This window comes from Drosophila ananassae, chromosome 3L (assembly GCF_017639315.1).
Source record: "Drosophila ananassae strain 14024-0371.13 chromosome 3L, ASM1763931v2, whole genome shotgun sequence".
NCBI lineage: Eukaryota > Metazoa > Arthropoda > Insecta > Diptera > Drosophilidae > Drosophila > Drosophila ananassae.
The window spans coordinates 15,079,599-15,101,998 of NC_057929.1; the positions used below are offsets into that span (position 1 = coordinate 15,079,599).

The window sequence follows — 22,400 nt, forward strand, 5'->3', positions numbered from 1 at the left end:
CCTATGCAGGCAGTCAGAAACCTCTTAAAAATAAAGAAAATTTTGAATTATTTGGCGGAAAAATTGTGCCAGTGTTGAAAAAAAACCAAAACAGCGGCTAGCGTCTTCTCATGCAACCCTGAGTGAAGGGTATTGTTAGAACCGAAGCAAGCCGCCATTCGCAAAAATAATAAGAAAAGATTCCAGTGCGAAAATAGTCATTATCCGGTTTTAATTAACTTATCAATACGAATACCGTTTTGGGTCGTCAAAGAGCATACTTTTCGAAAGCAAAAGCTAGTTGCAGTCCAAAGCGCGGGCCCTAACAACGCCTAGGTATTTTTTCGCATCCCTACTACGTTCACGCTACTGCGGCGGCAGCATTTTTTTGCTACAAATTTCGAGTCTTTCTGTGAAAAAGATAAGTTAAGTGGCTTGATTCAACAGTGCAAATGGATAAAACTGTGGTAATTGGTGCCGAGAACTGATTTTCGTTGTTCGCGAGGCTTCCCCTACTACAAACGAAGCACTTGCCCGGGAGTCCTTGTTCTGCAGAAAATAAAACGACGCACAAAAAAAGTGCAACATGGAGGATATCGAATATTTGGACGAGTACAAAGATTTAGTTCTGCCAGGTGCGTTTCCCCCTTCCATCGTTTAAAACTGCATCTAACCCTGCATCTACATACATATATGCCAATTGCAGTTTCAGGAATGAAAATTGGCGATGTGCGTGGATCGTCAGCAGCTGCGCCGGCATCGTCTTCCGGTGCCCCTCGACGGCGTCGAATATCGTCAGACTCGAGCAACTCCTCCTCCATTGATGCCGACATTTTCCAGAAGCTGTTCCACGGCAAGATCATCGACGATGAGCTCTTCAACGAAAGTGAGTTGCGATTTATTTCAATATGTTGACTATTACAACAATTGCGAAATTTCACAGGTGATGTCAAGCCGAAGGGCAGGCATCAGTTGACCTCCTCCTCCAGCGACGACTCAAATGATGCCTTGGACGCGCTGTTCAATACCCGAAGAAGTCAGAAACCGAAGCCACACAAGCGCCGAGAGCGCTACGAGTCCTTCGATTCAGGGGATGATTTGGGTAGGTGAACTAAAGGGCTAATTTCAATTCGTTAATTGACAGAAAAATACAATATAAACTTTTTCCCCCAGGCGAAACCTTAATGCGAAATTCACATCGGCCGACTGTACTCTCCAAGCCCAGTACTTCGCAGGCGGGTGCCGGCTTCGGCAGTCACCACCTGGGTAGATCCACTGGAGCCGCATCCACCAGCAAATCTCACTCAGGAGGCGCTTCCTCAAGCAAATCCGCCGCTAGCTCCTCTAAGCTTGGCGCGAAAGGCTCCAGCTCTTTGGGAAAGCTGTCTGACTCTGTGAACGGCAGTGGGAGCGGCCAGCACAAGGCTGTCACCATAATAAAGGCCACAAAGACGGACTTGCGGCCGCCAAAGCATGAGCCCAAAACAGATCCATTGAGTAAGAGTCAATACATTTATTTCTCGATGTATAATGCATGTTAATTTTAAACATTTATAGAAAATTTTATCAATTTTTAACTTATTTTTATATCAAAGACTAATACTCTTTTTACGCACAGATTTGATGGACTTCTACGGGGAATCGGACAGCGACTCGTCGTACGAATTTGAATCAGACTTCTATGGAGATCGAGACTCGGAAGACGAAGATGCGGAGCCAGTGATAGACATTTCAACGGACACGAGCAGGACGACCTCAGTAGCGGGTAAGTCAGCGTTATTAACTAGTTGATACTGCCAACCCTCTGATAATATTCATTAAATGTAAACACACATAAACCGTGTAGACACCGTGACACCTGTTGTTTCCGACGACGAGGGCCTGGAGCAGCTGAGTGGGCCAAGTGAGCTGAATAAGCTGAAAGAGCGGGAGCCGATTTTGAGTTGCGTCAATGAGCGCTTGCTATCGTATTTGAATAATCTCAGTTGCGCCGAGGCGCCACCGATCTATAAGAAACAGAATAGTGCTAGGAAACCACGTTCCAACGAAAAGAAACCTTCCTCCTCCACCGAACAGGTTAAGCATGCCATAGAGCAACCAGCGGGTAAGTTTGCATCAACCTCTCCTAGGGGCGTCCATTCCATTCGACCATGAGCGCCCCCATGTTATACCCAATATTTACTTTCCACACCCTTGCATTTGTAACTTTTTCTGCTTTTTGTTTCGCAGCCAGTGGAAAAGAGGAGACTGAAATTAAGAAGGAGCCAGAGCCAACGACCAGTGCTCCCAACAGCTCCTCCGCCAACCGCAAAGTATATGACATTGACGACAGCCTCACACTGGAGACGCTGGAGCGGATGAGCCTTGACCTGGCTGAGCAGATAATGGAGATCGATGTTGAGCGCTCCTATGAATTTGAAAAGCGCTCCGGCTCCAAGCCGCGCAGTAGATCTAAATCGAAGCAATTGGCAGCAGACCCATCGAGCAATCTCAACCAGAGTCATGTGCGCAAGCTCTCCTATTCCAGCGAACAGCTGGATAATTGGGAGTCAGAGAGGCAACAACTGCGTCGGGCAAAGAGTGATTCAACGTTCTCCAAGCGGAAGCGCGGCAAGGGGCAGAAGCGCCGGAAAAACAGAGCTGCTACCACGGAGGAAAAGGTGGAGGTGGTGGTACCGCAAACAGGGGAAACACCGATAGTAAAAAAGAAACGAGGAAGACCCCGTAAAAATCCTCCAAAAGAACCCGAGAGTACAGTGTCAGTTTCTGAGGAGAAAAATGAATTAGAAGAGGTTGAGGAGCCAAACGCTACTATAGATACAATGGATGGGGAGGGGCCAAAGGACACAGCGCAAGAGGTGACGGAAGAGGAGGTGCCAAATGATGATGCAATAGAACACGAGTTAGATAACGCCAAAGAGTTTACGGAACTTCAGAAGGATATTAATATGACAGTATCTGAGCAACCAACGGATCTCAAAAGTACTCGCGATGAAGACGTGGAGCCGGATATGCAATCGGAGGAGAGCACTGAAAGCGGGCAGCATCCGACACAGAGCACAGGAGCTGAACCGCTTGATGGGGTCAGCACCAATGAAAGCGATCCAAGCCAAACTGTAACCGAAGATGCCCCTAGAATAAAGGATACTGAATCAATGGCAATCAGTGAGGCCCCAGCCGAGGAAATAGGGGCTCAGGAGGGATCATCTGACGCACAAAGCGGAGATAATGTCAGGGAACTATCAAAGAACGAAAATTCTTCTAAAAATTGTATCGATGAAGAAATGACGGTTGTCTTGGGTGATGCCATGGACGTGTCTGCCAATCTTGAAGTGGGGGAGGTGACGGAAGACATGCAGGAGGTAAGCGACTCCCAGCTCGCTGAAGACATTAAGCTGGCCGAGGAGATCTTGGCCGCCGAGGTCGGAAAGGGAGTTGAAGTAACCGAAGCCACTGGCGCCTCGGTTCAGGGGCAACAAGATCCAGTAACTGAGATAGTGAAAGAGTTGGAGCTGGAAACTATTTCGGAAGTGGTAGAAAAGTCTGAAGATCCAACCGCACTGGCAGAGCCGTCCTCGACCAATGAGGAATCTCCATACGAAGTCCATACACCAGTTCCGGAAGAGAACCCGCTTACCGATGAGAACCCTGTAGTTGGCGAGGAGCCTTCGGCATTACCAGACCTCATTCCGAAATTAGAGACTCCAACGCAATCTCCAGCTGTCACGCCGAAGAAATCGGATGATACGGCTTCGGGGGAGAGCTCTGTGGCTCGTCGTGCCCTGAGGTCGGACAGGCCTCGATCCAGTCCCTTGCTAGAGTCTACTCCCGTTAAGGAACATGATAGCCGTTCCAAGCGACCGATTAGGAACGACATATCGCAGATTTTAGAGGAGTCTTCGAGGCGAAACAGCCCAAGACTGGGAAGGTCGCCTGCGGAGAGCCAAGAACGGTCGCCGGGGGGCAAAAGGGGGACTCCGTCCAAGACGACTGGGGAAAAAGCTACCAAGAAAGCTAAGAGAGCAGACAGCACACCTGCTTTGAAAAATAAGACTGACCAAATAAATACGAAGAAGAACCCAGAGGATGAGAATATTTTAGAGGATGAAAAGCACACCCCTAGTGAGACTGAAACGGAGAAACCGGAAGTGGCTAAAATAGTAAAGTCGAGGAAATCTCGAAGCGCCCAGAGACCACTGGCGAGTAAGTCGCCTATACCTAAAAAGCCTGATGAAGAAAACACAGCCTCCGATGCTAAGGATAGCTCAGAAAAGGCTAAGGATTCTGAGGAAGTCACTAAGGCTGAAGATGTTCCTGAAAAAGAGCTCCTGACCCAAAGCTCTGAATCGGAGAAACCAGAAGTTCGTAAGACTGTGAAACCCAGGAAATCCCGCAGCATCCAGCGGCCACTGGCGACTGAATCGCCAAAACCGGAAAAAGATAACGTCGGCTCTGACTCGCAAAAGGCTAAGGATGCTGAGGAAGTGAGTAAGGTGGAAGCTGTTCCCGGAAACGACGCCCAAAGCTCCAATAAGAAGGTGGAAACACCTGAAAGTTTGGAAGGAAAACCAGTTAAGAGGAGCAAATCTCGGAAGGGACAAAAAGCAGAAACTAAAGCGCTTTCCGATCAGCAGCCTATTGGCATTACATCTGAAGGCCATGAAGAAAAAGAAGCCACACAACCTACGCCCAATGTGCCAGATGATGGCCCACTTAATGAAAATAATGTAGAAACTAAAAACATGGAGGATGAATCAGCCAGAAAAATGGATGCGCCCAAAAACAAGCCAGGCAGGAAAACACCGAGTTTGAAATTGCAATCGGAGAGAGCGAAGAATCTGTCACGATCCAGTAACAGGGACTCGGATGTGGCTTCTGACAAGGAGGAGAAGGTAACAGGCAGGTTGAGTCGCAGGGACAAGACTATGTTGGAAAGTTCCGGAACTCCCAAGGCATCTGCTTTATCCAAAAAGAAAAAGAAACAGAAAGGAGATGTAGCCAAAGAGGAGGCTGTCGAAGAGTCTGAGTCTGAGTCCAAGGAAACAAATGAAACCTTGAAAGGAAATCTTGAAGATTCAAACGAAAATAATAAAGATAAACTCGACAGTGACACAAAAACGAACGCTAGCCCAGATAAAACTGGGCATGAGCCTGAAAAGTATGTGTCAAATGATCCGAAAATGGACGATATCCAGGACTGTAAAGTTAGAAGCGAAGATGAGGGGCCGTCAAGTGCCAAGGAATCGCCCTCAGAGAATACCTTGCATGATAAAGGCGATTTGGGTACCGATGCAGCACAGGTTTTAGATCCAAATAAGGAACCTGAATCTGTTGAGCCGGCACTGGATTCGAAGGAAACTTTATCTAAAAAGGAATTGAAAAAGCCGAAGAAGAATCCTGCCGGTGTCTTTGGAAAAGTTCGAAGACGACGAAAAGCTGTCCCCGTCGAACCTCAAGGCCAGGACAAAGGCGACACTGTTCCAATTTCGACTTCCATTGAGTCTGATATTCCTCCGACCGAGCAGGATCCTAAATGGTTATTTTCCAACCGAAAGGTTCCAACGAAAACTTATTTAAAGCACGATAGGAAAAAGACTCAGAGTCCTTTCACTACACCTTCCCCGAAAAAACAGCAAACACCAGCCAAAGAAACTGGAGCTCAAGATGGACATTCTAAGGACATTGATGCTGCCCAAGAATCCAATTTACAGGACACCCCCAAGGCTCCAGAAGAACTTTCAGAAATTAGTCCGAAAACCAGCCAAAGTACTCCCCAAAAGTCTGAGCGACCGCCGACTTCAACCAAAACCGACCCAGAGGATATCGCGAAATCCGTCGAGGATACACCGTCCTGCCGCAAGCTGCGCATTCTAATAAAGAGAACTCCCAACACAAAATACCAAAAAGCTCGAAAATCACCCATCGTAAGAAAAACGCCAACCAAATCGAAGCGCTTCAAGAAAATTCTACAAAGAATCGAGGAGGTTCCTGTACCAAAGCCAGAGGAGCAGGCTGAACCACCTGAAAGTCCTGATGTACCACCGACGGCTACCGAAATGGAAGAACCTCCACAAACGTCTCTGGATATAAAGCCTCCCGACGATACCGAATTGGAAAATAATTCTGCAGAGCGTCAGTCGGTGTCTGCTGCGCTTCCCAAGTTGGAAGAATCAAAAGAAGATGCTTCGGAAACAATCGAACGCACCACTAATGATAGCGAGGATGAGCCAAAGAATAAACTTCCAACGGAAGAGGAACCAATCCCTACTTCTGAGCCCACTGATGCGTCTTCCTCGCATACCGTTAACGATGTTGTGGAGGAGAAACCAAGTAGTGATGATCCTAGCCCAGAGTTAAAAGAAACTGAGGATGTAGAGGCGGAACCAGTTGAGCCAACAACAGAAGCTTCAGAAAGCTCAGCTCCTGAAGAGATATCCCCCTTATTAAGCGATGCTCCCACCTTTCCATTAAATGAATCCATAACAGCAACCGAGACACTTCCAGAAAAAGCTTTGGAGGATGATCCAGGTACAGAAACTGACCCATCAGAAGTCACTCCTGCCCCAGCACTCCTGCCCACTGAATCAACAGTTGTTACTCCTGACCCAGAATCTATGGAAGCCGGAGATGCGATTCTTGACCAAGAGTCTATGGAAACAACAGATGACACTCCCGTCCCAGAATCTACAGAAACAACAGGTGTCACCTTCGAATCTGAGTCCGAAGCCAGCACCTCAAGCGCTTTGAAACGCAGCTTGCGCAAACGGGAAGCGGATCCGTCCCTACCAGATGGTTAATAGCTTGCCCAATGTTTATATTTATTTCCGCACTCGTTTCAGCAAAACGTCTAACATACTTCTTTTATCTCTCTAATTTTCTTTCGTAATTTAGAAGCTGCCAAACGGAAGCAACAGCAACTGAAGGAGAAGTCTCTGGCCCAGAGGAAGCAATCCATGAAAATAGGCAAGTCCTTTTTGTGCTTTTAAAGGCAATCTTTCATCATAGCCCCCTTCGTTTTAATTAGATCGTCGCCGGAACCAAATGGAGGCTGAAGACCGACCAGCCATGAAGCGCAACAGAGTTGATACGGAGGAGAAGGAGAAGTTCATCTCGTATATAGGCCATGACACCATTCTGTCGTCCGTGAAGAAGACCAAGAGCGAGCCAACCAAGACACCGCTTTCTGCAAGGAAAACCGCAGGCACAGCCGGCAAGAAGTCGTTGGATAAATCGCATGGAAGTGCCAACCCTTCGGGCAAGAAGCCACTGGTGCAGACTCTATTAGGCTCCTCCCTGACTCTCCGAAAGCCAACACAGGCAGATGCGACTCCGTCCGGCCGTAAGTCCTTGGGCAAGCTCGAAACATCAGCCAGTGAGGCTGACGAGATGACGAGTCTTGGCAGCTCCGTTGTGGTCACCAAGAAGTCCTTACCGTCGAGCAAAAAGTTCGAGTCCACCAAAGACGATGAAGCTTCTCCGGGAGTCCGAAAAGTTAACATATCTGTGTCTGTCGTAAAGTCAAAGGAAGCACCAGCGGAATCTCCGCCACCTACACTAGTTGTTACTCAAACATCACCGGTAGTGACCAAGAATTCAGAGGCGCTAAAGACTACGAGGAAGTCAGACGTCAAAAGCAAAGACACTTCAAGATCTGCTCTTGGAAAACCGAAACCATCGCAAGTGGATCAACTTAGGGCGAAGGCATCGCGAAAAGTGGACCATGAGCCATCGAAAAAGGCTGATCCATTGGCCTTGACTCCCACCAAACCACCCTCTCAGGCGGGCGTTGCGAAGAAGGTCGAAGCGCGGAAGTCCATTGGAGGAGCCGAGACGTTGCTAGCAAGGAAGTCTCTGTCGGCGGGAGAGATTTCCAGGAAATCGGAGTCCAGGAAGTCAGAAGGAGGGACCTTGCCTGCTAAGAAGTCCATTTCCCAGGGCGAACTCACTAAGAAAACGGAAGCTCGGAAATCGGAAGGAGCCCCCGCAAAGGAGCAGCTCCTTCAAAAGTCAGCTAGTGCAGGGGATGCTGCCCAGAAAGTTGAAGCCAAAAAGCCGGAAGAACTCGAAATTGAAACGCCGACAGAGACTTTGAAAAATGTGGAACCTGAGGAAGTCGCAGTAAAAACCGCACCCAAAGGGCGTGAAGCGACCAAGAAAGCTCAAGCCGAGCGAAAAGCAGAGATGGTGGCATTAAAACAAGGACCTGAGGCTATTGCTCCCTCAACATCCACGGATTCCTTGCGAGAGGACACAGTGCGGGCAACCCGGTCGGAAAAGAATGCACTTGCAGCGCGTCCTCGCCCCTTGTCAGCAGTCAGGCAAGCGGTTCACGTGACGCGAGCCACCAGTAGCAGTAGATCTTTGGCCGCAACACCTAGTTCTGAGATCGAGGCGCCTTCGCTTAGAGGTCGAAGGCGTGGCAGGGGCGGGCGAGGACGCCGCATGCCAGCCCAGAAACGGAAGGCCGACGAACCTGTTGAGGCTGCCGATGCTAAACGACCCAAGGAAATGCTTCCGAAGGCGATACAACCAGAGAACTCTAAGGATTTGGCATTCCCAGTGAAAATTACAGCCGCCAGTCTTGAGATCCCTGAAGCTCCTATTGCCACGCAGCCGGCAAAGCCTGTCCAGAAAGAGAAAAAGTTGTGTGTGAAAATCAATCGGCGAGCCTTTAACAAATGGATGGAGCAGCAACAGGGGCCTCAGGCAACCTCTGCAGAAAAGGGGGCTACTTCAGCAGTGAATCAACCTACCGAAGACCCCGCGGAAACCACGGAAGTTGTCACGGCAGCTAAGTCCATTTCGGAACAACCTCAAGAGCCTGCCAGTGCGATACCGGAATTACACACATCTAGTTCTACGATTTCATCAGATCCGTTACAAAATGAGAAGGCCAAGGAACAGCTACCCGCAGCCACGGTTCCTCCAGTACTACCTTCTGTACCTCAGCAACCGAACTCCCAGCTCACAACACCTTCAGCTCCTATTCCAGCGCCCGTCCCTGCTCCCCAACCAACCGCCTCGGCGCCAGACCCAAAGGCGCCCATCAATCCAGCGCCCGAGAAGAGTGTTGCCAAAGATACCGCCCAGCGAAAGCCGCCGGTGCCCTCCAAGACAATGCCGCTGCCAGTGCCGATCATGGAAGTGAAGGATGAGCCAGAGGATACGCCGGCAGAGCCCATGGATCAGGATGTGGCGCCCATGCCCGAGGCGGTAGCTGCCCAACCCGCAGTACCTTCAGTGCCGGTCCCACCAATAATCAATGGCCGGCAGGTCATCAGCATGGGCTATCCCTCGGCTGTACCCAGGGTTTCGATACCGGCGATTCCGTCGGCCAGTGCTGCGTCATCAGCCAACCCGAACGCCATCGGGCAAACGAAGATGTTCTCCTTTCTGTATCCCAATCGCTATCAGCAGTCGTACGGAAAGGTCGGACTGGACTTCTGCTGTCCCAATCTAGATGGACCGATGCGCGCCATTGATCCCACCCGCCTGCACGCCAAGGCCGAGGTGCCGGTGCTGGAGGTGCCACAGTTTTTGGTCATCACCACCAAATTTATCTCCAAGGCCGACAAAAATATTCCACACAAGGTGCGGGCAAAGCTGGAGATGCTGGGCAAGGACAAGGAGCTGGATACCAGTGTCGGCATGGACACTTCCATCTTGACTGACCCGGAAACCACGCAACCAGTGATCCCACATCCCGAAGGTACTCCCGGAACCGTAGCTCCCCCCCAGATTCCACCCCTAAATTCCCAGAGCTTACAAAACAATCTGCCTCCACCTGGTGGCTCAGTTTCCCCAACTTCTGAACCGGCTCCTCTCCTTGCCTCCGGTCAGGATACTGCACTGGACTTGCTGACAAAGCAGTTGCCAAAAGGAACTACGTTGGTGAAGAAGTTTCTGCCACCAGGAGCTACCATGCCATCGGCGTCGACTTCTTCAACAGCAGGCAGCTCTTCGTCAGCGACCAATGCCTCCGCCTCCCAGTCCCCGCCTGCGCTCATCCAATTACCACCGATTTGCCCGACGGACAAGCACCGCGTGGAGCTGCAGAGCAGGGTGCAGATGTTCGACATGGTGTTGCAGACACTCAGCCGTCGGGCGGCCAACCTCACACTGGCTGAGCGGCAGCGCACCATCGAGGAGATTGTCAAGACCAGCACACTGATGCCCATCGACGTGGATGTGGGCACTAAGCTGCTGGAGAACTATGTGCACTACTTGAATCTGGCTACCAGCACACAGACGAAGCTGCCCACGGTGCGGGCGTCAGAAGTGGTTCCGATGTCGAACGCACCTGATGTAGTAGAGCCGATGCCGGTTGCTTCCCTGCAAAGGATTGGTGGCAAACCCAGCTCGGCTCCGGCGCCCACGTCGCCTTCTGAGAAAAAGAAGGCGACCCAAAAGGCGACAACTAACGTCCCGCTGTACGATTCGGAAAAAAATATAATTGGATTCCGGAAAGTCACCAATTTTGACTCTGCTCCTAGTAGTTCTCCGGCGGCAACATCCAGAAAAGGAGCGGGGAGCAGCGCGGCTAGCGGATCGAAGACATCGACCCCGAAAACGATGGCACGAAAGAGTTCAGGAGGGACCGCAGGCCAGGTAAACTTACTCGATCGTATTACAAACCTTATAAATTAAAAAATAATTATAAACCCCATTAGGCGTCTACCGTGAAGATGGTGCCGGCAGCCACGGCGACAAAGACAACCAATGCCGGGACCAAGAAAACGTCGCTACCTGGTGGCACGATGGTGGCGATAAATCCGCCCGAACCCCCGGCAAAGGCGGTGAAAACAACACCGGCAAGAACTGGGGCCCAGTCTAAGAAACCAGCGGGTACTCCCAAGGCAGGCGCAGCTACTGGACGCACCTCGAATGCCAAACCGAGTGTGTTGATCATCAACCAGCTGGCGCATCCGGAGGAGAGCATCCTTCCCGATTCAAACGACACGGCGGATCCCATGGAAACGGAGATCAAGGGCGAGTTGGAGGACCCAGCGGAGGTGGTGCTCTAGCGGCGGGGCACAAGTAAACCCAGAAGAAAAGTATTCTAAGTTACTTTAACACAGTTAATTAAGCAGAGTTAATTATTTCGTTAAACGCAAGAAAGGAATTACATATGTAATGCTATTATGAACATTTGTTGAAAACTTTGATTAATCCTGTCATTTTTTTTAAATAAAGAGGATAAATATTGTAATTTAAAATGGAAAAATAAATTGTGTTGCCAAGAGTTTTGGCCAATTTTAAATGGTAACTTTAGTGTAAATCGAATGAGTAAATTTTAAACACTTCGTATTATACTGTAATACAATAGAATACAAATAAACGCAATCTCAATAAGCTTAAATGGCAACCTCTGGCGAAATCGACTTCGAAAGCTTTGGCGTCACAACGAATGTATATAAGCATATGGGGGGAAGTACGATATTTAGTTAAAAAATCATAATCGGCATGACAACACCTAGGGAGGAAGCTCTTAATACTCCAAACTGTAAGTTAACAATTATCCTTCTTGTCCTTTGCTAATGCTCGAACTCTTCTGCAGCCGCCTATCCAAATCTGGAAGAGAGGCTGGACACATATATGCGAAGAATTTTCTACCTAAGGGACAGCCACCTAGCAACCCAGGAGCACGATCCAGCCATAGTGGAATATTTCGGAGTGCTGAGTCTGACCAATGTTCGAGCACCCCGCCGCAAGCTATGGTACATGTACTATGCCACCGCTGATGAACTCGACGCCACTGTGGATCAGATACACAAGAAATATGGCCAGAAGAACATGTATGATCTCTACAGGAAGCCTGTGTTCAGTGGCTCCGGGATGCGGGCCCGGGTTAAGAACCATTTCTCGGCCCTGAAGTGGTACGTCAAGGGCAACATCTTGGAAGCCCCACCCGATAGCCCCTACAACGACGAGAAGGTGGTCAACACCATAGCCGATTTGTACCAGGCCGATAGGCGGAGATACCACGATTTGTTAGTTGGGAAAAACAGTGACTTTGTTAAGTGGAACCCCGCGCACTTAAATTGTTAAATAAATGACTGAATTGTTTAGGAATTATAATAGAATTAGGTATAAATAAACCCTCCAAACTGAACTGTGCTCAGTGTTCTGTTATATTTTATACGGCTTGGAAGTAAAACAATCGAAAGTTCAATCATGGGTAAATACTATGACTCATCTATCGAATAGATACTATGATTATTAAAATTTTAGATCAAAGGCAACCAAACTTGGAAGATAAGATGGAGAAGTACTGGAGGCGCATGTTCTACCTAGATCCAAAACTGGAACCGACACCTCTGGAGCTCTCAGAATTGGAGTATTTTGGGGCTTTCAGGATTATAAATCCGCTCGATCCAAAGCGGAAACATTGGCTCATCTATAGCTGTCTTCACTCTGAGATTGCCGAAAATGTGGAGAAAGTGCGGCGCAAATATGGAAAAAAGAACGTATTTGAGATAGTTCGAAAACCCGTTTACAGCGGACTGGGTTTTCGAAAAATTGTTAGGGACTATTTTGTAAATTTAAGATGGAAGGCCAATGGAGGTTTCCTCGAGGCTCCGGAAAACAGCTATTACAATGACGAAAAATTTGTTAAAAGCGTAAATAACTTGCTCGATGTAGAGCATAGAAGAATTTACGACTATATTATGGGACATCTCGAATGGTTTAAGCGGTATAATGACCAAAAACCACCCCCAGATGTAGTAAGATTTTTTTAAGTGTTTTTGAAATTCAAAAGCTTTTCGATAAACGTTATCGAAAATTTACAGGGTTGCTGTGAAAAGCTCTTTTGACATTATTGTGAAATTGTTTATCGAAATTGCCTTACTGTTGAAATTGTTGTCAAATAAACAGTTTAAACCCCATGTAAGCCTATATAAAGGCCAGTCTACAATTTAATTGAGGAAAAGACTTTGTTGAGAAGACTAGAATGACCGAGAAAGCTATTGAAAAGTCAGCATCTGGTAAGTAAAATTATTATATTACGACGTAAACTGATAATAACGATACAAAACCATTTACCTTGCAGTGGTAGCTGATTACGACCTGGAGTCGGAAATCGACAACCACCTACGAAGGATATTCTATATAAAACCAGTGAAAGAAACTCATAATTGTAAACCATACATACCGGAATTCTTTGGAGTTCTAAGCTTAACCGATGTGCGTTCTCCGGAGCGGAAACTCTGGGTCATTTACCATTCCAAGCAGCCGGATCTGGACAAAACCGTGGACGAGATACACCAAAAATATGGAAAAAAGAACATGTACGATCTGTTCCGGAAGCCTGTGTTCAGTGGTCTAGCGCTAAGGGCTAGCGTCAAGAAGCATTTTGCCCAGCTAAAGTGGTATACCAATGGCAATGTTTTGGAGGCTCCTCCTAAGAGCCATTTCAATGACGAGCGTGTAGTAAAGGCCATAAACGATCTCCACCACCTCGAGCAGCAGCGCCTCTACAACTACGTTATGGTGAAGAATCACTGGTCCAAGCAATACTCATAAGCTGGATCAGCTTTGACCTGTGATTTAGATATAGTTGAATCCTGTAATGGTGCCTTGTAAAAGATAAATTTTTTAAGCTTAAGACAATATAAAAAAATGATTTATTAAAATAAAAATCGAAAAAATATATAAATTTAAGTCACAGTCAACTGTGCAGTGACAGCATAGGGGTTAAAGTGTCGTGGGTGTCTGTCGTGGTCGCAGTCTGGTCACACTGCTCGCTGGCCTCGATGTTAAGAAGTCCAAATTTAACCAAATCCAAGTTTACCGCCCTTTCCGGATTCCTATAACTGTCCTATCTGTGCAATAAATCAGTCAACCCACCCGCCTAACATGGTAAGTAGGAAGATACATCCGCCAGGCTCATAACCAGTCAGTAAACGCTCCTTCTGAATCCTTGAAGTCCTCCCCGTTGGCCGTCGAGAGATGCTGCAGATCCCATAATTTCGACAGGTAAGCATTGTAGATAAGAGGCATTTTCAAATGCATAGTGTTGAAAGAGTTTCCGTTCACAGCACTAGTTACAAACACAAGCGGTCAGCTTCCTCTTCATCTGGCTCGACTGCTTCGTCCGGGCCCAGAGAACACTCAGGTAAATCCAGAAGGTAAATATGAAACGATAGTTTTTGACAAAAAAAATCTGGAACCCAGTAGGCTGGTCAAATCTCAAATATCCAGCTGTCATTTGGGGCCTCGGTCTTTCATTTAAATCCTCCACTCGGTCGAGAAAGGTGCTTCAATTTTAAAAGGAAACCCCAACTGGAAAACCCATCGTTGCTATGTAAGAAGCCCTAACATTTTCCCACGAAGAATAGGTCTGAAAAAACAATAACCGCTTCGAATCTACTTGAATTGAACTGAACTATAGCAATTGTCAAGCCTCCACACGAAACACACAAATATGCAAAAAAAAATTTTTCAAAATGCAAGCTTGCAAGAACCGATCTCAAGATAATCTAATTTCATTCCATTCCACACACAATCAAGGTCGGACGTGGATTACTATGGCAGCCGTCACCACCAAAGTTCTGGATCGCGTCGTCGCTCGCGCTCCCGTTCGCGCTCTCCCTCCGGCATGGAGTCTCCGGCTCCTCGCCACCACTCCGGGCGCACCTCCCGCGACCGTCAGCGTATGATTCAAGCTCGTGTGAGTATAAAACTTTTTTTCCCCCCCTTTTTGGAGGTGTCTGATGTCGTGGCCGTTGCAGGATCGCCCTCAGGCCAGCCGCTGCATTGGAGTGTTCGGTCTGAACACGTTCACTACCCAGCAGAAGGTCCGTGAGCTCTTCAACAAGTTCGGGCCGATAGAGCGCATTCAAATGGTCATTGATGCACATGTAAGTAAACTTTAAGTATTCTGAACTCTTGCCGCAACGGATCTAGATGGCTTAACAGCATAAAGCCTTGCTGTAAAGTCCTCCGATTTATGGCTAGATTATACCTGTCAGCAATTATGTGTTTTTGACATTTCAAAGCCAAAAACTAAAGGCTTGCTGTCACACTCAAATAGTGCAAATTTTTCACGATTCAATAAGAACCTATCCTCGTGGTCGAACAGACCCACCGCTCTCGAGGATTCTGCTTTATTTATTTCGAGAATCTCAGCGATGCCCGTGTGGCTAAAGATGCTTGTTCTGGAATGGAGGTAGATGATCGCCGCATCCGCGTCGACTATTCAATAACTCAGCGTGCTCATACACCCACTCCAGGTGTCTACATGGGACGCCCCTCCCGGTGAGTTGTTTTTCTTTAGAGGAAGTTTTTAGGAATAGTTTGAACATAATTTTTTCTAGCGGTTATGTGGGTCGCTCCCGTTCTCCACGTTCTTCACGGCGCCGTGACCGCTCCGGCTCACCTCAAGACTACAATCGTCAGCGCAACAATTATCGGGGTGATCGCAACTACAGGAACTATCGAAAGAGTCCTAGCCGCCATCGCTACAATCGCAGTAAAAGTCATTCTCGCTCTCGTACTCCCCGTAATATAAAACCAATATACTTCTAGTTAAGATTAATATATGTATTCTTGAACACAGGTCGCCACACTAAGCGCTATTAGGAATGGAGTAAAACTGAAACTCATGCTCTAAGCAGCTGTTCGGCCCAACAGGATTCTACCTTCCAGGTAGAAGCAGCAAGATTCTAGGGTCTTTGGAAGAGCATTCGACTGACATTGTGCGTTTGGTGAAACCATCATCTCACTTTTGCATTTGGTAGCGCTTCTGCGCCACTACAAAAATTATTAAATTCACCATTCGCCAAAAACTGAAGCAGTTTTTATTTATTTGACCATTAACATCAAACATCGTTCAATTATGATTACATTTTTATTATCCGGCCGGAGTGCGGCCGAACAACCATCCGCAGGCGCCGGCGCAGACTTGTGATACGTAATTAAGGAGAGCAGCTTACATATAAACTTACACTCTAAAACAGAAAATAATATTAGTATATTTATAACTGTGCAACTGATACAAAATAAATATAAAATTGTACAATTTTTATGCCTGTTCCAAGCATAAATGAGAAATACTCCCGTCTTCTTTTTATAGAAGAGCGAACCAGTGAATAAACCTTCCCCACAGAAACAGCAAGTATATGATCGAATTATTTTTTTGGTCATGGATTATATCAGTAGATTATATAGTTTATATTTTAGTTTAAGATGAATTAAAGGCGTTTCATGAAGCATTGGAACTCGGATTGTTGGCAGTCGAGGAAGTTGGAGCGTCCGCAGTTCCCGTACCCTGTGTGGCTCTAGAGGCTTTGTAGGCCAGCTCCAAACTCTGGCTTATCACATACATATCACCCTCAATGCTGCGGGCCCAGTTCTCCACATCACCCAACTCTTTGAGGGCACTGCTGAAATTGTCAATAAGCTGCAGCCACTGGTGGGTCTGCTTGGCGAAGTTGGTGGCGCCCATGTGGAGCTGCTTAGCCTCTGCATCCAGGCGCTTTTGATTTAAGTAGGCCTGCGCCACGCCCACGTTCAGCGTGTCCACCAGAGATTGGGTGAGCTCATTGGAGGCTTCTATGGCCTCTTTCCTTCGCACCTCTAGGATATGGGATTATTGCATATTTTCTAATAAACAAAAGCTGTTTTTTAATACCCTGCTCTTGCTTCCGCTTTGCCTGCTCCTTGTGGTGCTCCTTTACCATGGAAGTTAGCATAGTTATTTTTATTTTCCAATACAAAAAATGTCAACAAAATATTTTTCTAGAGGTGGACGTTTTTGCCTATCGATTTTCGATAACATGAATAATATACCGAAAAAATACTGCTGGGTGGGATAGCAAGTCATCTGGCAACTTAACCATACACGTGCACGGCGCGGTGCTTGTTTTTATAAATTTTTATTTGATTTATAAGAGGAACCGAATGTAAAATGGGTTCAAAACGACCGCAAGATGTACACATGTTCCCCTCGGACCTGGAGTTTGCCGTTTTTACGGACGAGGAGATCAGGAAACTCAGTGTTGTTAAGGTGATCACGGGTATAACTTTTGATGCACTTGGTCATCCGATGCCCGGAGGATTGTACGACATCCGACTGGGTTCCTATGGCAAGTGCATGGATCCCTGCGGCACCTGCTTGAAGATGCAAGAGTGCTCCGGTCACATGGGCCACATTGAGCTGGGGACTCCGGTCTACAATCCGTTCTTCATAAAGTTGGTCCAGCGGCTGCTCTGCATCTTCTGCTTACACTGTTACAAGCTGCAAATGAAGGGTAAATGATCTTTGGTTTCTAAACCAGCACCATCTAACATAGTTTTTGTCTACCAGACCACGAGCAGCAGATTATTATGCTACAGTTGCGCCTCATCGATGCAGGATACATTATCGAGGCTCAGGAGTTGGAGCTTTTCAAGTCCGAGATTGTGTGCCAGAACACGGACGAACTGATTAAACTGAAAAACGGCGATTTAGTTCACCCACGTATTGCCGCCATGTATGAGTTGCTGGCCAAGAACGAGAAGAACTCCAGCAATTCCACGAAGACAAGTTGCTCCCTGCGCACGGCTGTTACCCACGCCGCGCTCCAGAAGGCTGGGAAGAAGTGCAGACACTGTAACAAGTCCATGCGGTTTGTGCGCTACATGCACCGCCGTTTGGTTTTCTATGTCACTTTGGCGGACCTTAAAGAGCGGTAAAAAGAAGTTCTTTTTGTAAAATTACTCTCAATAATGCTCTTTTTCGTTAACAGCGTAGGAACAACTGAAACGGGTGGTCAAAACAAGGTGGTCTTTGCAGATGAGTGTCGCCGATACCTGCGCGAGATCTATAACAACTACCCGGAGCTGCTTAAGCTCCTTGTTCCAGTCCTAGCCCTTAGCAACACGGACTCGACAGACAGCGGCCGGTCACCGGTTGATATGTTCTTTATGGAAGCGATACCAGTGACTCCTCCACGCGCACGTCCAATGAACATGATCAACGACATGTTGAAGGGCAATCCCCAGACGGACGTATACATCCACATCATTGAGAACAACCATGTGCTCAATGTGGTCATAAAGTGCATGAAGGGCATGCAGGAGAAGCTTTCGCCCGAAGCCTTGTCAGCTTACAACAATCTGAAGGGCGGTAATGCTCACGAGAAGTTGTACAATGCCTGGTTGGCCCTCCAGACTTCTGTCGATGTGCTGCTGGATGTGAACATGTCCCGCGACATGAAGACAGCTGAGGGATTGAAGCAAGTGCTGGAGAAAAAGGAAGGCCTGATCCGGAAGCACATGATGGGCAAGCGTGTAAACTACGCCGCTCGCACTGTCATCACCCCGGACCCAAATATAAATGTGGACGAAATCGGTATCCCAGACATTTTTGCCAAGAAACTGTCGTATCCCGTACCGGTAACCGAATGGAATGTGACCGAGCTGCGCAAGATGGTTATGAATGGGCCGGATGTGCATCCAGGCGCCAACTATATCCAGGACAAGAATGGCTACACCACGTATATACCCGCGGACAATGCCGCTAAACGAGAGAGTCTAGCAAAGCTGCTGCTCTCGAATCCCAAAGACGGAGTAAACATCGTGCATCGTCACGTTCTCAATGGAGATCCATTGCTCCTAAATCGACAGCCCTCTTTGCACAAGCCGTCCATCATGGCCCATAAGGCGCGTATCCTGCGTGGCGAGAAGACCTTCCGCCTGCACTACTCAAACTGCAAGGCCTACAACGCCGATTTCGATGGCGACGAGATGAATGCCCACTACCCGCAGAGCGAAGTGGCCCGTGCTGAGGCCCACAACCTGGTGAACGTGGCCAGCAACTATTTGGTGCCCAAGGACGGTACTCCTCTAGGTGGTCTAATCCAGGATCATGTTATTTCGGGAGTGAAGCTCTCGATTCGAGGACGCTTCTTCAACCGCGAGGACTACCAGCAATTGGTGTTCCAAGGGCTGTCAAGCCTTAAAAAGGATGTGAAGTTGCTGCCGCCGGCTATCTTGAAGCCAGTCCGACTTTGGTCGGGCAAGCAAATCCTTTCGACCATCATTATCAACCTGATTCCTGAGGGGTACGAACGCATCAATCTGGATTCGTTTGCAAAGATTGGTGGCAAAGTAAGTATAGCCGAAGGTCATAAGCTTAAATCCGTTGTAACTAATTTTAAATACTTTCCAGAACTGGAACGTTGATCGTCCAAGGCCTCCCCTTTGTGGATCTACGATCAGGGACAACGAACTCGATGAGAGCCAAGTGCAAATCAGAAAAGGCGAGCTTCTCGTGGGAGTCCTCGATAAACAGCAGTACGGAGCCACCACATTCGGCCTGATTCATTGCATGTACGAGCTATATGGAGGGGATGTGTCCACCCGTCTGCTCACTGCTTTCACCAAAGTTTTCACATTCTTCCTGCAAATGGAGGGCTTCACGCTGGGCGTGAAGGATATTCTGGTGACCGGAGAAGCGGATAAACGCAGGCGGAAGATCGTCGAAGAGTGTCGTCGCGATGTCGGGAATAGTGCTGTGGCTGCTGCACTGGAAATGGATGAGGTGCCGCCACATGACGAGCTTGTCGAGAAAATGGAACATGCTTACGTTAAGGATCCAAAGTTCCGGGTGCTCCTGGATCGTAAATATAAGTCCTTGCTTGATGGATACACGAATGACATCAATAAGTGAGTTATAATTAAGATTGATGCCAGGTTGCAATTCTTAACTCTTCTTTTTCCTGTAGAACTTGCTTGCCCGACGGTCTCGTCACCAAGTTCCCCTCCAACAACCTTCAGCTGATGGTCTTATCCGGCGCCAAGGGATCCATGGTGAACACTATGCAGATTTCGTGTCTACTGGGACAAATCGAATTGGAGGGAAAGAGGCCCCCGTTGATGATATCTGGAAAATCGTTGCCCAGTTTCACTTCGTTCGAGACCTCGCCAAAGTCCGGAGGATTCATTGATGGTCGTTTCATGACGGGCATTCAGCCCCAGGACTTTTTCTTCCATTGCATGGCTGGTCGTGAAGTAGGATATGGAGAATTTTGGACAAAAACTTATTTTAATGCATTTTATTTTATCTTTCCAGGGTCTCATTGATACAGCTGTGAAGACCTCGCGATCTGGTTACCTGCAGCGATGCCTTATTAAACACTTGGAGGGCCTGAGTGTACACTACGATCTTACGGTCCGCGACAGCGACAACAGTGTGGTGCAGTTCCTCTACGGCGAGGACGGCCTGGATATCCTCAAGTCCAAGTTCTTCAACGACAAGTTTTGTGCAGACTTCCTCACGCAGAACGCGCCGGCCATACTCCGGCCCAGCCAGTTGCAGCAAATGAAGGATGAGGAGGGTCTGGCCAAGGTGCAGCGTCACGAGAAGCACATTCGGAGCTGGCAGAAGAAGAAGCCGGCGAAGCTGCGCTCCGCCTTCACGCACTTCTCGGAGGAGCTGCGGGAGGAGGTTGAAGTGAAGCGGCCCAATGAGATCAACTCTAAGACAGGCCGACGTCGTTTCGACGAGGGTCTACTGAAGCTATGGAAAAAGGCAGATGCAGAGGATAAGGCCCTGTATCGCAAAAAGTACGCCCGTTGTCCGGATCCCTCGGTGGCTGTCTACAAACAGGATCTCTACTACGGCAGTGTGTCGGAGCGCACGCGTAAACTGATCGATGATTACGCCAAAAGGAAACCGGAACACAAGGAGATCATAGCAGACATTATGCGGATGAAGACCATCAAGGCCTTGGCTTCGCCAGGGGAACCAGTGGGTCTGATTGCCGCCCAGTCCATCGGTGAGCCATCTACGCAGATGACACTGAACACTTTCCATTTTGCTGGTCGTGGTGAGATGAACGTGACCCTGGGTATTCCGCGACTTCGGGAGATCCTCATGCTGGCCTCATCAAACATAAAGACGCCCTCAATGGATATTCCTATTAAGCCTGGCCAGCAGCACCAGGCGGAAAAGCTGCGCATTAATCTAAACTGTGTGACTTTGGCGAACCTCTTAGAGTGTAAGTAGTGGAGTTTTAGAGTTGACTTTGACACACCACTTATTCCAAATGTAATCCTTCAGCTGTCCACATAAGCACCAGCCTAGTTCTGGAACCGGAGCGAGCCTATGAGTATGAGATGCGCTTCCAGTTCCTACCCCGGGAGGTCTACAAGGAGGACTATGGAGTGCGGCCCAAGCAGATCATAAAGTACATGCACCAGACCTTTATCAAGCAGCTGATCCGATCCATACTAAAGGTATCCAAAGCGAAGCGCACCACCAAAATGTAAGAATAACTCCGTAGTTACAATATCCACATTTATAATTCCGAGATTCTTTTCCCAGTGTGGTGATTGATGACAACAAAGATGCGGATCGGGAAGACAATGACAACGATCTGGACAATGACGAAGCGGGCGCCCCGAAGGGCGCAGACAACGACGACGACTCATCGGATGATGGAGTAAGTTGAACCAAGACAGTGAGGTGAACTCTACTTATTTGTCCATCTTCTATAAAGGGAGATGATGACGCCACTGGGGTGAAGTTGAAGCAGCGAAAAACCGACGAGAAGGACTACGATGACCCTGACGATGTTGATGAGCTCCAAGACGCGAATGGTAAGGGATCTGTTTGATATTTCTCGAATTGTTTTCTGACTTTCACCCTTTACAGCTGATGACGCAGAGGCCTCAGATGTGGACGACGATGAGAAGGGTCAGGATAGCAAGGAGAACGCAGACGGCGATGACAAGTCGGTGGAGAAGTTGCTGTGCAACGAAATGGTGAAGGGCTACACCTACGACAAGGAGAGCCATTTGTGGTGCCAGGTGAAACTGAACTTGAGTGTGCGCTACCAGAAGCCCGATCTGACCTCCATCATTCGGGAGCTGGCGGGCAAGAGCGTGGTGCATCATGTGCAGCACATCAAGCGGGCCATCATCTACAAGGGCGGCAACGACGAGCAGCTTTTGAAGACAGATGGCATCAACATTGGAGAGATGTTCCAGTACAACAAGATTCTCGATCTGAATCGGCTCTACTCGAACGATATCCACGCGATTGCCAGGACCTACGGCATCGAGGCCGCCTCGCAGGTGATCGTCAAGGAGGTCAGCAATGTGTTCAAGGTCTACGGTATCACCGTAGATCGTCGGCACTTGTCCCTTATCGCCGATTACATGACCTTCGACGGCACCTTCCAGCCGCTGTCCCGGAAGGGAATGGAGCACTCCTCGTCGCCCCTGCAGCAGATGTCCTTTGAGTCCAGTCTGCAGTTCCTGCGAAGTGCCGCCGGTTTCGGCAGGCAGGACGAGCTTAACTCGCCTTCTAGCCGCCTTATGGTGGGCTTGCCAGTCCGAAACGGAACTGGTGCTTTCGAATTGTTGACGAAGATCTGTTAATCCTTTTTTATACTATGGACTGTTTAAGGAAGTTTTCAATAAATAATTAAAAT

At 48.1% G+C, this 22,400-nt stretch overlaps 7 protein-coding genes across 10 annotated transcripts; 6 read left to right on the plus strand and 1 right to left on the minus strand.

Annotated features, from left to right (window-relative positions):
* The first annotated feature begins 90 nt into the window (after positions 1 to 90).
* LOC6496364 (mucin-19) lies at positions 91 to 11,332 on the plus strand. 2 transcript variants are annotated; one of them, XM_001960732.4, is made up of 10 exons: positions 91 to 614; positions 686 to 865; positions 923 to 1,081; positions 1,153 to 1,476; positions 1,598 to 1,744; positions 1,826 to 2,083; positions 2,209 to 6,771; positions 6,871 to 6,942; positions 7,004 to 10,587; positions 10,650 to 11,332. In XM_001960732.4, exons 1-10 carry the CDS (start codon positions 566 to 568, stop codon positions 11,001 to 11,003), a joined length of 9,690 nt encoding a protein of 3,229 aa, XP_001960768.1. In that variant the 5' UTR covers positions 91 to 565; the 3' UTR covers positions 11,004 to 11,332. The 2 variants fall into 2 exon arrangements, with proteins under 2 accessions (XP_001960768.1, XP_014763779.1); XM_014908293.3 differs by lacking the exons at positions 1,826 to 2,083; positions 2,209 to 6,771 and having other exon boundaries at positions 94 to 614.
* A 21-nt stretch (positions 11,333 to 11,353) lies between these two features.
* On the plus strand, positions 11,354 to 12,091 carry LOC6496365. The gene is made up of 2 exons (XM_001960733.4): positions 11,354 to 11,482; positions 11,537 to 12,091. Exons 1-2 carry the CDS (start codon positions 11,443 to 11,445, stop codon positions 12,025 to 12,027), a joined length of 531 nt encoding a protein of 176 aa, XP_001960769.1. The 5' UTR covers positions 11,354 to 11,442; the 3' UTR covers positions 12,028 to 12,091.
* LOC6502581 lies at positions 12,020 to 12,866 on the plus strand. The gene is made up of 2 exons (XM_001960734.4): positions 12,020 to 12,157; positions 12,211 to 12,866. The coding sequence occupies exons 1-2, from the start codon at positions 12,154 to 12,156 to the stop codon at positions 12,717 to 12,719; spliced, it is 513 nt and encodes a 170-aa protein (XP_001960770.2). The 5' UTR covers positions 12,020 to 12,153; the 3' UTR covers positions 12,720 to 12,866.
* On the plus strand, positions 12,792 to 13,641 carry LOC6496366. The gene is made up of 2 exons (XM_001960735.4): positions 12,792 to 12,965; positions 13,031 to 13,641. The coding sequence occupies exons 1-2, from the start codon at positions 12,932 to 12,934 to the stop codon at positions 13,501 to 13,503; spliced, it is 507 nt and encodes a 168-aa protein (XP_001960771.1). The 5' UTR covers positions 12,792 to 12,931; the 3' UTR covers positions 13,504 to 13,641.
* A 43-nt stretch (positions 13,642 to 13,684) lies between these two features.
* LOC6496367 (transformer-2 sex-determining protein) lies at positions 13,685 to 16,090 on the plus strand. Of its 3 annotated transcripts, none has more exons than XM_014908296.3 (8): positions 13,685 to 13,839; positions 13,907 to 13,956; positions 14,019 to 14,108; positions 14,491 to 14,650; positions 14,712 to 14,840; positions 15,062 to 15,237; positions 15,297 to 15,481; positions 15,539 to 16,090. In XM_014908296.3, exons 1-8 carry the CDS (start codon positions 13,837 to 13,839, stop codon positions 15,559 to 15,561), a joined length of 816 nt encoding a protein of 271 aa, XP_014763782.1. In that variant the 5' UTR covers positions 13,685 to 13,836; the 3' UTR covers positions 15,562 to 16,090. The 3 variants fall into 3 exon arrangements, with proteins under 3 accessions (XP_014763782.1, XP_001960772.2, XP_014763781.1); XM_001960736.4 differs by having other exon boundaries at positions 15,297 to 15,472; XM_014908295.3 differs by lacking the exons at positions 13,685 to 13,839; positions 13,907 to 13,956; positions 14,019 to 14,108 and adding an exon at positions 14,155 to 14,284.
* Positions 16,091 to 16,099: 9 nt separating this feature from the next.
* On the minus strand, positions 16,100 to 16,763 carry LOC6494197 (biogenesis of lysosome-related organelles complex 1 subunit 1). The gene is made up of 2 exons (XM_001960737.4): positions 16,613 to 16,763; positions 16,100 to 16,557 (listed from the first exon to the last, which is right to left on the minus strand). Exons 1-2 carry the CDS (start codon positions 16,671 to 16,673, stop codon positions 16,184 to 16,186), a joined length of 435 nt encoding a protein of 144 aa, XP_001960773.1. The 5' UTR covers positions 16,674 to 16,763; the 3' UTR covers positions 16,100 to 16,183.
* A 21-nt stretch (positions 16,764 to 16,784) lies between these two features.
* On the plus strand, positions 16,785 to 22,399 carry LOC6496368 (DNA-directed RNA polymerase I subunit RPA1). Its single transcript, XM_001960738.4, has 10 exons — positions 16,785 to 17,231; positions 17,288 to 17,651; positions 17,709 to 19,071; positions 19,133 to 19,629; positions 19,689 to 19,974; positions 20,036 to 20,963; positions 21,026 to 21,230; positions 21,290 to 21,407; positions 21,465 to 21,564; positions 21,620 to 22,399. The coding sequence occupies exons 1-10, from the start codon at positions 16,889 to 16,891 to the stop codon at positions 22,345 to 22,347; spliced, it is 4,932 nt and encodes a 1,643-aa protein (XP_001960774.1). The 5' UTR covers positions 16,785 to 16,888; the 3' UTR covers positions 22,348 to 22,399.
* The last annotated feature ends 1 nt before the right edge of the window (position 22,400 follows it).